Source organism: Balearica regulorum, chromosome 19, assembly GCF_011004875.1.
Source record: "Balearica regulorum gibbericeps isolate bBalReg1 chromosome 19, bBalReg1.pri, whole genome shotgun sequence".
Lineage (NCBI taxonomy): Eukaryota > Metazoa > Chordata > Aves > Gruiformes > Gruidae > Balearica > Balearica regulorum.
In genome coordinates this window covers 219,480-232,280 of record NC_046202.1, presented here as the reverse complement: position 1 = coordinate 232,280, position 12,801 = coordinate 219,480, and the positions used below count along the sequence as shown (strand labels likewise).

Here is a 12,801-nt window from a genome sequence, read left to right as displayed (position 1 = left end):
TGCTTGCAGCCCAGAAAGCCAACCGTGTCCTGGGCTGCATCAAAACCAGCATGACCAGCAGGTCGAGGGAGGTGATTCTGCCCCTCCACTCTGCTCTTGTGAGACCCCGCCTGGAGTGCTGCATCCAGCTCTGGGGTCTCCAGTACAAGACAGACATTGAGCTGTTGGAGTGAGTCCAAAGGAGGGCCACGAAGATAATCAAAGGGCTGGAGTACCTCTCCTATGAGGACAGGCTGAGAGAGTTGGGGCTGTTCGGCCTGGAGAAGAGAAGGCTCTGGGGAGATCTAATTGTGGCCTTCCAGTACCTAAAGGGGTCCTACAGGAAAGCCGGAGAGGGACTGTTTATCATGGTGTGTAGCGATAGGACAAGGGGTAATGGTTTTGAACTAAAAGAGGGTCGATTTAGATTAGATGTTAGGAAGAAATTCTTTACCGTGAGAGTGGTGAGGCACTGGAACAGGTTGCCCAGAGAGGTTGTGGCAGCCCCATCCCTGGAAGTGTTCAAGGCCAGGTTGGATGAGGCTTTGGGTAACGTCGTCTAGTGGAGGGTGTCCTTGCCCATGGCAGCGGGGTTGGAAGTAGATGATCTTTAAGGTCCCTTCCAACTCAAACCATTCTGTGATTCTATGTTGCTACTCTCTAAAGTTCTATGAGCTTTTAGATAATGTTCAGTGCTTATTATGCGCTAACATTGTTAGATAAAGTAGTAGTTTGTTTGGAGACTGAAGACTGGATGTTTAATAGAATAACTCCTAGACACTTTGTATGGAAAATGGACTTGAGGGGAACGCTGTTGTCACTGAAAACCAAAACAAAGTATTGACTTTAAAATGTTATCATTAAGATTACTGAAGATAATGCTGGTCCTCTTATAAGGACCCTTAGAGGGAAAGGACAGAAACTGCTTGCAGGTTTTTCCAACTTCAGTTTTCAAAAGCTGTGTTTAAAAGCTGATGGCTTATATTCACCTTTATTATAATTCACCTTATTTATTATAATTCACCTTTATTGTCATCTGTGTGATCTAAAGATGGTTGTTCTCTTTGGGCATGCTGTCACCTATGTCCAATGTACAGTGTATCCCTGTTGTACCTTCCTTACTTTTGTGTTTTAGCTCCTATTCCAGCCTCATAAGATATATTCATTACTTGATTCAAGAGTAATCTGTAATTGTACAGTTGAATGCTTTTTCTGGAGATATGATGAGGCCTTAAGTAGCCTAGGCAGCTTGAAAAGGTCTGGTAGATCTAAACTAGGAATTCCTAGTTTAGAGATTTACTGGTTAAACACTTACTAGTTATGCATTTATCTACAAGATAAGTCATAATAGTCTGCTGTCTGCCCATGTTGAGATTTACCTGAAACAGTGATTGCCACTTTTGAGTTTGTTTCCAAATTCTTATATTTCTGGTTTTGTGTTTGTGTCTTCTAATGCAGTGTAGGCCTGTCCGAAAGCGCAATAGAAAGTGCAAGTGGCTAGCATGTAGTACTCCTGATCCAGGTAGCTGTTATCTATATTTCAGAGAACCCACTTTAAACCTGACTTGGTAAAAACAAAACAAAACCTCCTAAACAATCAAACAGAAGAACTGTTCCCATGATCTTTACGTGGTGTAGAAAATCTCTTTGTGTCCTAAGGGGCTCAGCACAGTGAAGATAAAGCACTCCAATGTGATTAAACACACAGCAGATGAATCTGTAATCTTCAGTGAAAATACAGAAATTAAAAACTGGCTGAGAATTTGATTATAACATCTCTAATGCTTAGAAACCTTTTAATTTCCATTATCTTTAGAAAGGAGAGAAGAAAATGCCTTCACAGAATATAATGGTTTTTTACATGGATTATTAAGTTAAAATGTAAAAAAATAAAATGTCTGACAATTGCGCTTTTCCATTGTGCTTCTATTATATAGATATTAGTGCTTCTTCTGGAAGTATTAGCCTTGGTTTTGCATGAGATGAAAAAGGAGTCTGAGGTGGGGTGAGTGAGAATGGAATCCAGTTCTTCTGTTTCCCAGAATCATGCCTGATCATTTTCAAAATGAATCATAGACAACCGTGTTCAAAAATACATAAATAAATACATTTGAAAGAATAGGCCTGAACCAAATCATCAGACCTTCTCTACTCAATTCTGAATGCAGGAGAAATTTGCTTCTCTTCCAGATGAAGTGTTTAAATTGTGTGTTCTGCAGGTTAACAGGATGTCTGCTGCTCTGTGTTTTTGCAGTGCCTGGCACAATCTTGGCTGGTTGCTATGAACTTACTAAAGTAATAGAGCCAGCCTGCTTCTAAATACACTCCGTAGTGTTAAGATCTGTATTTCTCACCTTGGAGGTTGTACCTATTGTACCAGTAGTTTAGCCAATGCCAATTTCTTATACTACCACCTGTTTACTCTTAGAGCGGAAACATCCCCTGCCAATCCTTTGTGAATGAATGTGGTCTCAGCCATAAATTTTTCTTCAGTGCATCCACAGATGTTTACATTATTTCCTGTAACCCCAGCAGATCACTTTTTTTTTTTTCCTCTTCTGATTTAGGATTATAGGACAATTCATATAGGAAGGGACCTGAGGAGGTTTCTAGTCCAACCTCCTGCTCATAGTAAGGTCAACTATGGGAACAGATCAGTTGTTCAGGGCTCTATCCAGTCAGGCTGTGAAAATGTCAAAGGATGAAGATTGCACAACTCTGGGCAGCTGCTTCCAAAGAGTTGCTTTTCCTCTGGAGAAAATGTTTAAGGAAAAACCCAATATGAAACTCATTTCTACTTACAGTGTCTCCTGTTCTCCCATCCTGCTCCACTGTGAAGAGTCTTGCTCTGCCTCCTCAACACTTTTCTTCACAGGCACTGGTGGGCTGCTATCTGCTGCCTCTGAAGCCTTCTCATTTCCAGGTTGAACAAGCCCTGTTCCCTTAGCCTTTCATCATCAGACAACTGTATAGGAAGGAAGTTCAGTGACAAAAATGAGACTTGGATCCATCTGCTTCATTTGTTTGTGCCTCTCCATAAAATAGACCTGTTAATGCTTCCTGTTCTTATAAGGGTGTAAAATTCCTATTGACTGGTAAGATTCAGTTAGAATCTTAGATGGGAAGGTCATCTGTTCAGTGTTTCCAAATCAAACTCCTCTAAGCTCAAAGCAGTTAAGATGTGTCCTATTGCAACATTTTGATTTTAAAAAGATAAAAATTCTTTAAAACTTGTTAGAATTTTAGAATCATCTAATCTGTCTTAGAACTCTTAGACTTTTCTTTGTTGATAGTAAATACTAAAAGCCGAAGTAAAATGCAGTGTGAAAATCTGCAGGGGCCAGAAACTGCAATAGCAGACTATTTTCCATTATTATATTTAAAACTTTTTCTATCACATGCAGGTATGTGGTTTTCCTAGAATGAAGAGAGTTTTTAAACTTTGTGTGATACATTTTCCTTGTTCAAATGGACAAATTAACATAGGCATGTTGATTTCTTGGCATTGCTAGCATATGAGCTAAAGATCTGCCCACTGGACAGCAAGGTGATGAGGAAAGATTTAACTGGGAGGTACTTAAATGAAGGGTGCTTGAGGAGCACTGTCTGTTTGCTTGGGCGGAGTTCTGCATTGTAAGTCTCAGATCTGCCCACCAAATTGCTACTGAGCGACATTGCCTGACCTAGCCAAAGCCTCGAGGTTTTCATACGCAGGTCTGTATGTGTCCTCACTTCCCTTCATCTCCAATGCCTTTTTTCCCCACCGGCACATGTTCTCTTGCTTATGCTTTCTTCACCACCATTGCCATTATGGAGTTTGTCCTTTTCCAGTAAAGTTCCATGCCCTTTTGTGCCGTTTATGCAATTAAGCAGCGTGACCTTGAGGCACACAGTTAAGAACTGTCTCTCTAGGACACTTCTGTCATGTCACAAGGCTTCTTATCTACACACTAGCAAACACCTGTGTGTGCACAATTATCTACCTTGGCTTTATTGTTCCTTATTTTGATCTGGAAACAGCTCAAGATGAGAATCTTCTTTTTCTCTTAAAACAAGTACAAATTTATCTATGTTTTGAAGGGAACTGGGAGTTGAGGAAAAGTAGTGGCTGTGTTACAAAGTATTTAAATATTCACTCTACTGTATCAATGAATCATAGCAAATGAATGATAATCATAATAAGGAATGAGTCTTCAATGAATCATACTTACTGTATCAGGTGAATGCATAATTGGAGAGTTTTTCAAATGGATGCTTGTCAGAAAGAAATACAGTACCAAGTGTGATCCAAGTCCCTGATGGTGTATTATGTGGGGCTTTTGCAGTGATATTTTTTTAATGAACAATTTAAATATGCACATTACTGTGTTAAGTAAAATCTGGAAATAACTATTCCATATTCATGTGATGGTTTAAAAAATTGCAGCCTTTAAAACATTGTATATCTCTACAGACATTTTCTTAAACAGAAATAAAAACAGAGGTAAAAAAAAAGACAACAATGTGAAATGAGCACTTATTAGTACCACTGCTTCAGTTAGAAGAAACACACTTTTTAAGCTTTTGTTTAGCATTCTTTCTCTAATGAGACTGTCAAACATGACTTCAGTAGCAAACAGTTTTCTGCACCCTGTGGGGATTTAAAGGCAATCAACTGTATTCTGTAATTACTATTAGTGGGCTGGCCTGGGGAAGTTATGCATCATTGAGGAGGAATGATGTTCTCTGCTTTCTTGGGATGAATATGCTTTGCAGCAGTTAGGAAATGTAGTAATAGGTATCAGCCATGATACCTTTAATTAATGGTAGTCTGTAGAAGTTGGAAGTATATTCATCTCGGGTGTAGTGGACTGAGAAGATAGTCTTAGAAATGGAGAGGTGAGGTGACAGCAGTACTCATTGATGTTTCTTCTGTTGTATTTGAGGTGTTTGGTCAGTGGTCTTGTATTCCTCTCACTAGCTAAACAAATATCTGAAGGGAGGGTGTAAAGATGATGGAGCCAGCTTCTTTTCAGTGGTGCCCAGTGACAGAACAAGAAGCAATGGGCACAAACTGAAACACAGGAAGCTCCCTCTGAACATCAGGAAACACTTTTTTTTACTGTGAAGGTTGACCAAGCACTGGCAGAGGTTTCCCAGAGAGGCTGAGGAGTCTCCCTCTTTGGAGATACTCAGAAGCTATCTGGACGCAGTCCTGGGCAACCTGCTCTAGGTGACCTGCTTGAGCAGGGGGGTTGGACTAGATCACCTCCCTTCCCACCTCAGCCATCCTGTGATTCTGTAAACCTACTTGTTTTGGTTTTACCTCCTTTTGTTGAAAAACAATTCAGGTGGTATCTCAAAGGCATTTATACATACTGATTACAACAGGTTCAGAAGCATCTGAGCAATTCTTTTGTTCTTATTAAGCCTACGCAGCTTTTGCATGCTGACATTATCAACCCAAAAGAGCATTTGGGCTTGAAACTGAAGTCGAATGCGAGTTCAAGATTAGATCCTTGCATGAAAACTTACGCGCTTAAAAATTGGGGCCCAAGTGAAATGATGCCAGAGTGTCTGTGGGGATCCTGAGGTCTTGCCTGCATGAAAGGCTGTACTGATTTAACTACCATAAGTTTAGGAATGTATCTTTTTCGCTGATGAATGGGAGAGAAAGCAGTTCCCTACTTGGTAGGAGTGCTGTAAGGGGGCAGTGCATTTCTGCTTATGAGATGTTTAGAAGCTATGCTATTGGAGGTTGTACAAAGTAATAAATGTGCTTTCTGGACTGACTTATTACTTGGATTTCATTTCCTTTAGTAGAAAAAAATGGGTTAAGAAGCAAAAATTGGAATTAGATTTTTTTTTTAAAGAGTATGTGGAACTCAACTGCAGCTACCAAAATCTTGCCCTTTTCCATTACCCACAGTTGTCAGGGATGCTATTCTGCTTTCTATCAAGAGATTCAAGTAGGTTGTTAGTGAAAATGTCCAAAGTCTACTTTTATCTCAAGGATAAATGGGAATTTTGTCAAGGTGAGCTGAAAGTAAAATTTGCGAATAGCATCTGTTGTAAAACAGTATATCTAAAAAATTGTGGGGGGGGGGCGGGCTTCATTTTTTGTTTGTTTTTATTTTTTTTTTTTCTCCCTAGGAAATTACTGCCTCTGTGCAAAATAGACCTTGAAATTCCATTGGATACACCATAAATTAATGTGCTCTGATATTTGGGAGCTATGGTGGCAATATGGAAGACCTTAACAAGAAATGTTTAGCTGGAAACAGGTCACTGTGGTTGATAATTATATGTAACATATAATTGTATATGTAACATATAATTGTAGGTCTTTTAAATGTTGAAATCACCAAGGGGGCTGTCATGCCAACCATGTCTAGGGCTGCACCAAAAGCAGCGTGACCAGCAGGTTGAGTGAGGTGATTCTGCCCCTTTACTCCGCTCTCATGAGACCCCCCCCCCCCAACCTCAGTACTGCTCTGGGGTCCCCAGTACAAGAAGGATGTGAAGCTGTTGGAGCAAGTCCAGAGGAGGCTAAAAAGATGATCCAAGGGCTGGACCACCTCTGCTACGAAGACAGGCTGAGAGAATTGGGGTTGTTCAGCCTGGAGAAAAGAATGGTCCAGGGAGACCTTATAGCAGCCTTCCAGTACCTGAAGGGGCTACAGGAAACCTGGAGAGGGACTGTTTGCAAGGGCATGGAGTGACAGAACAAGGGGGGGGGGACTGCCTCAAACTGAAGGAGGGGAGATTTAGATGAGATACTAGGAAGAAGCTCTTCCCTGTGAGGGTGGTGAGGCACTGGAACAGGTTGCCCAGAGACGCTGTGGCTGCCCCTGGAAGTGTTCAAGGCCAGGCTGGATGGGGTTTTGGACAACCTGATCTAGTGGAGGGTGTCCCTGCCCATGGCGGGGAGGGTTGGATCTAGATGGTCTTCGAGATCCCTTCCAACCCAAACCATTCTATGATTCTCTATTTCTGATATAATGGGAAGGAAATGTTAGCGTTCATGAGGGTATTGTGAAAACAAAATCCATAGTAGATGCAGTAATGACTTGCTAATCTTTACTGACAACTGGAAAACCCATTGCTTTAGAGAACTGTTAAAGATTAGCAAGCACCCATGGAAATGGGTCCTACTGCTTTTCCTGTAACCTAGCAGAGAGGGAATTCAGCAATCCCTGGAGCTTGGCTCTAGCCTTTCCACTGGTATGTGAAGACTGTGGGCCCTCTTAAATGGGAGCTGAGGATACTTGGTTTCTTGAAGGATGGAGGTCTATCTTCTTGCGTTTTTTGTGCTCCAAATTAATCTGGGTTTGACAGCCAAAATGTCAAGTAATGAATACAGTCATAAAGAAAAGAAGTTTGGTACAGAGACTGAGTTTATTTGGATTTCTTCTGTTGTTTTCTTGAGATTTACACTGTTTTGTGTAACAGTGCTTTCTTCCCTCCAGTCAAATGTGGATCAGATTATTTTCACAATCCAGCTGAAAATTTCTGGAATGAAACATTGATTTTTTTTTTTTTTTTTACAATTTTTTTAATATATATTTCTCTGTATGCCAGGAGGCTTCCTTGATAAATAGCTTACATTCTGAATCCTTTAATTCTAAATTCTAGTTAAATTTTGATGTGCAAAAGTGGAGCACAGCCATATATATCTTGATCTATATGATTTTTTATTTGATTAAGAAAACCATGCTGAAAATGCCTTTGTTAGCGGATACAAATCAGTGAATCATCCAGGTGTTTAAACTACCTTACTCTTCAGTGATTCTGTAGTGGTTTTGGTGATATTTGTTGTTTTTGTTATAGTAATGTCTCAAAATCTGTTAGATAAAACCAAACTGTAGCGGACGGTTTCTTCCCAGAAGAACTGGCTGCCTTCAGCAGAGGAACCAAATAAAAACTGAGGTGAGAAGGCTTATACCATGAAATGGAAGGAACTGGCCCACATATTGCAGGTGTTGGATTAATCCTGTAACTTTTAGTATTTGTTCTTTGAAGGTGGATTTTGCAGGAGGACTAGATATCAGGAAAGGCAAAGAAGAAAAGGAAGGAAGGAAGAAAGAACGAGTGGCTCCTTCTGGTCTTAAACCTTAAGCTTTTGCTGGAGAATTATGAAGGCCCAAGACCACATTGAATAGGGCTTCACCAATCCATGGGAAATACAGCTGAGTAACATAACAAAAATTGGAGAATCTTTAAAATCATGATAAGACAAATCTTGAAAATAATAATCCAAAATGCCAAATATTTGTTTCTTCTGGTTTGTTTTTGTTTGTTTGTTCTTTTTCCTGGTGTTTGCTGGCTTTGGATACCTGCATTTATGGTGCCTGACTAGACACATGCAGGTATATGGCTTTTAAAAAGTGCAGGGAAACTAACTTCTAAAAGTCAGGCTCTTAAATATCTCTTTGAAACAAATTATCTGCTTCCATAAGAGGGTATGTTTTTTTGTGGTATGTTTGTTTGTTTCTACAAATGTAGCCCTTTGACTTCCTGTGGACTCGCTGAATGCTCAAAATATAAGAAAATCAGACTCCTCAGTTTTTAGCCGTGGCAGAACTATCATCAGTACAGACATGTGGTCTGGAAAATCTGAGCAGAATTTTTTCAGTGTGAAAATTATGTTCAGTATGGGAGTGTTAGCATCTACAGAACCCCAAAAGGCATTAACTGTGTGTTACCAATGAAGTCTATCTGTCTGAGTTTGGATATACCTGTGATTTAATAAACATCCATAGCACAGAAATTCACCTTTAGTTATGGATCCTTGATTGACCAGGGTAGCTGAGTGAGGAGTTGTTTTCTTGCCGAGGAAAATTCTGAACGCTCTTGAGATGTTCAAGGCAGTCCTTTGCCTCCTTGTCATTCTCTCTGTCTCACTCTTGTTCTCATGTTCTGTGGACCTGCCTCTCATTTAGACTTTATTGTTATTATAAGGCAATATATTTCACTACTACTTTCTAGTGTTGGGTTGCTGTAGATGTAAGGAGAACTGATATAGTTAGGCAGGTCTGGTTTACTAATAACAAATTAGTTTGAGTATGATAATCCATTGGAACCATCTAAGCTGTCATGACTGTATCTGTTACTGTACCTATTCCAATGTGGTTTTGCCTTCCTGTCTTCAAATGACAAGCTTCAAATGAAAGCCCCAGGCTCCAGCAAAACAAAGCTGTCTGATGAAAACAGCTCAGTGAGTAAGAATTTAGTAGTTTGTAAATCTGTGAGCCAAATAGGATGGCACTTCTTCTAGAAGTCAAATTGAATTTAAATGGGAACTGCTGCCACGTCCTGGGGAAATGCTGCTTCATGTACGTTGCTTCTAAGACATTTTGAGTGTTGGAATTGAACAGCCTGGTGAATTCAATGGGGAAGAATTTATCTTTTCAAGTCACTACATTAGCTGAAAGTGATGCAGGGTTATCTTTAACAAGAACTTGTTTTAATCACTTTTGCTAGGTGGAAGTGAGAGGTGTAATTTTTGTGCCATCCTGAGAACTCTGGCTGACTCTCTGTTGAGATTGAAGTATGGGCGCTGACCAAAATGATCCTCCTGAGCCATCTACACAAACTGTTTATTAATGTGGTGGGTTTTTTTTCTTTAAGCCTGGAGCAGAGGTGAGCATTCCTTTTGGTTAATGTGAATCTCTCTGTATTTCCAGCTGGCTCACGCCGACTCAGTGGTGCTCAGTGGCACATGCAGAATGTCCTCAAAGACTCTGTGGAGAGCTCGGATGATGAATTCTTTGATGCACGAGGTCAGTACACACTTTTGTCTTCCCCTCCCCATTCTTTCCCCAATTTTGCAGCAAGTCACTAAAGTCCTTTGGGGATGAACTGACAACATCATTCTCATCAGACTGAGATCTGAAAAAAACCCATCAGATCTTCTCTCAAGGATTTCTGAATGGGCCTAAATTTACGGGAGATGGGTGAAGTACTGGGGTGATTGAGTGAGCTGCCGTGAACTGAATCTGGTGGCATTAGAAGCAGCATGACTACAATACAGAGCTTCATGGGGTCTCTTGGGCCCAGCTTGTTTACAGGTCAGGTAGTATATGATGTTACAGTTGGAGTGCTCGTTTACAGTTTCTAATGAAGGCCATGAGCATCCGTGTTATGGATGGCCAACTTTTAAAACCAATAGCCTAGATTTTCCACTCTGGCAAAACTTTGTGAAGTGACTCGGACCTCTGCGTGTTCAAGAAGCAGCAATATCTGGATGTTTGTGGATTTAATAAGGTGAATCCAAAATGCAGTGCTCCCTACAACATCTGATGAGACACTGTATCTTGGCATGCTCTTTAACATGCCAAGTTTTGTTCTGATGTGGGAGTAAAGTTTGTAGGTTGTGTCCACACACAACCTCCCACCTACGGTGGGAGACAGGGACTCTGTTTTTGTTTTTATTTGCAGGAGCCAAACCTAATGCTTTTGTGACATGTTTCATTTGCTTTTCTGAAGAGAATAACCAGCAAGGGAGGATTAATTCTGCTGCTACTGTGAAATACAACGTGTAGGATCTTTCATAGTGTAGGCTATTGAGGTCAGACTGAGCTGTTCTTGTGTCCTCATGTTACCTGGATGTCAGGAGTGAAGGGTGATGGAATAAACTTGTTGAGTGTCCTTTGGCTTTTGTAACAAACCGGATTTGTTAAGTACAGAGCAATCCCTATGGCTTTGAGCAACCTGGTCTAGTGAAAGATGTCCCTGCCCATGGAAGGAGGGGTTGGACTAGATGATCTTTAAAGGTCTCTTACATCTCAAACAATTCTATGGTTCTATGAAAAGGAGATGGATTCCCCAAATATTTGTTGAGACTTCTTTTCTAAAGTAAAACTAATCCAAAGTGGAAAACTCAACTGTCCCATTGGAAACTTGGCTTGGGTTTGGATGTGCTTTTTATTTTTATTTCATTAACAGCACAGTCAGTAGACATTCTGCTGATGTCTTAAGTGCAAAAACATTTGCATGGCTAAGATTGTCACTCACTTTCTCCCTGTGTTGATAATTATGCTACACAGACAAAATCCGCTGCCTTCCCAGCATTCTGCTCTTCTTGAATGAGGCCTGCTTCTGAGCAAATTAATTTTCTTTTATAGGACTGCATTGGCTTCAGTCTCATTGCTGTGTGCTGGTTTGATGTTTGGATATGCATGGTGCTATTGCAAATGGTATTTAGTATTTTTAAGGCAGTTTTTGGCATTAAATGTCTGCTGTCTTGCTGTGAACTTCATATTTCAACATGTTTTAATTTTCTTTGTGGGTGGAATTGTTGCAGGAATAGTTAGTGACTGACTCTTGTGTTCTCATGCTGGCATAAGCTTGAGTTGAAATTCAGCATGAAGGAGTTGCTATGTCAGAAGCTTTTTAGTTGCTTTAAAAATGCAGAGGGTAGGAGGCAGGCAGTGAAAATGAAACAGCTTTTGTGTGGGGATCAGCTCTGTGCTCTGAATGGTTTGGAAGCTCTGAAGCAACCTCACTGATAACACACTGATTTATTTCTGCGAGGCTGCATTTGCTGTATTATTTTCCTAAACAAGCTGGTTTTGCAGAGGCATAATTAATGTTAATCAGATTATAACTGTGTATTATTCAAAGTACAGGGTTGGATCCAGGATGCCTTGACTTCAGTTAATCTGCCAGTTGCTCTGACAGTGTTGGTGACTTTATCTGATGGTGAATGACTTATCTTCCATTTTCCTCTCTGTAAATTGCATACTTCATACATAAATTGTAAAATTTATGACAACTTTAAACGTGAAAGACAAGCTGCTTACATGAGTGTTAGATTTATTTTTTTCTTTACACTCTTTCTCTCTCTTTTCTCTCTTTCCGGGGAACAAAATTCCCTCATTTTTTTCCTGTATTAATAAGGTGTGTATTCAGTTCAGAGCCTTTTTGAAGTCTGAGACATGAGTTATGCATCAAATAGCAGTTTTATTCCCTGTTCCTGTACAACTAGGCTTACAGCAATATCTAATTGGCTGGTGTAGAGGGTTCTGTATCTGAGATTCAAGAAGTAATCCGTAGAAGAGTAAAATAAGTGACCCAGAAAGGTAAATAAATGAGAGTGTTTTTAAAAAAATTATAGGTAGACTGAAGCACAAAGCCCAACTGTATGTTATCTGATGTCACAATGCCATCTCATGCCCAGGCTGAAATCAGCTCAGATCTGCACTTCTGAGCTGGGGTTTAGCAGCCCATCTCTGTTTGAAGAGGGATTTGGGGGCTCCGAGTGACAAGCTCTGAGCTCTGTGTGTGTGCATGCATATGAGTGCATGTTTCAGAAAATACATTGCTGAACACTGATTATTTTCTCCTTGTTCTGAATTACTGTCTTATCTGAAAGAAGCTTTTAGCACAGGGATGTTCCAGCTGTCTGCACAGAGAGAGGGAAGAAATATGGATGTTATAAGCTGATTTGTCCCTTGTAATCTTTATTGTCAGTAGTTAGGCACACAGACACTGCAGCTGGTACTCGGATGATCCTTGCACTTAGATTCCCCCCCACCCCCGATAGATGCTTCGTTATTGTGGGAATTTAACATCAAATTTGGAGTCCTGTAACTTGTCATAGGTACAAAGCTGATGTGGATGTGTAACTGAGGTTTTAGGGGAGATGCTGTGTGTGGCATATGTGTGTAAATAGATACTTTATTTGCTTTTTCAACTGTAAGAATGGCAGCTTAGTAGTCTTGTGTTTTGGAGGTAAAACCAAAATCTCAAGGTATTTGTGTCATGTCTCGTGAAAATCCATGCCCTTGAAATCCATCTCAGTCTATGGAAGTCTCCTTGCACTGAGAGAACTAGTAAACA

The 12,801-nt window shown here is 40.3% G+C and overlaps 1 protein-coding gene across 6 annotated transcripts in view; it reads left to right on the top strand.

Annotated features, from left to right (window-relative positions):
• PITPNM3 (PITPNM family member 3) overlaps positions 1-12,801 on the top strand; it is a 120,375-nt gene that overhangs the window by 15,140 nt on the left and 92,434 nt on the right. For all 6 annotated transcript variants that reach the window (XM_075771336.1, XM_075771338.1, XM_075771333.1 and 3 more), the window contains one exon: positions 9,645-9,740. In XM_075771336.1, coding sequence (XP_075627451.1) covers positions 9,680-9,740 — 61 coding nt within the window. In that variant the 5' untranslated portion in view covers positions 9,645-9,679. The remainder of the gene's footprint in view (positions 1-9,644; positions 9,741-12,801) is intronic.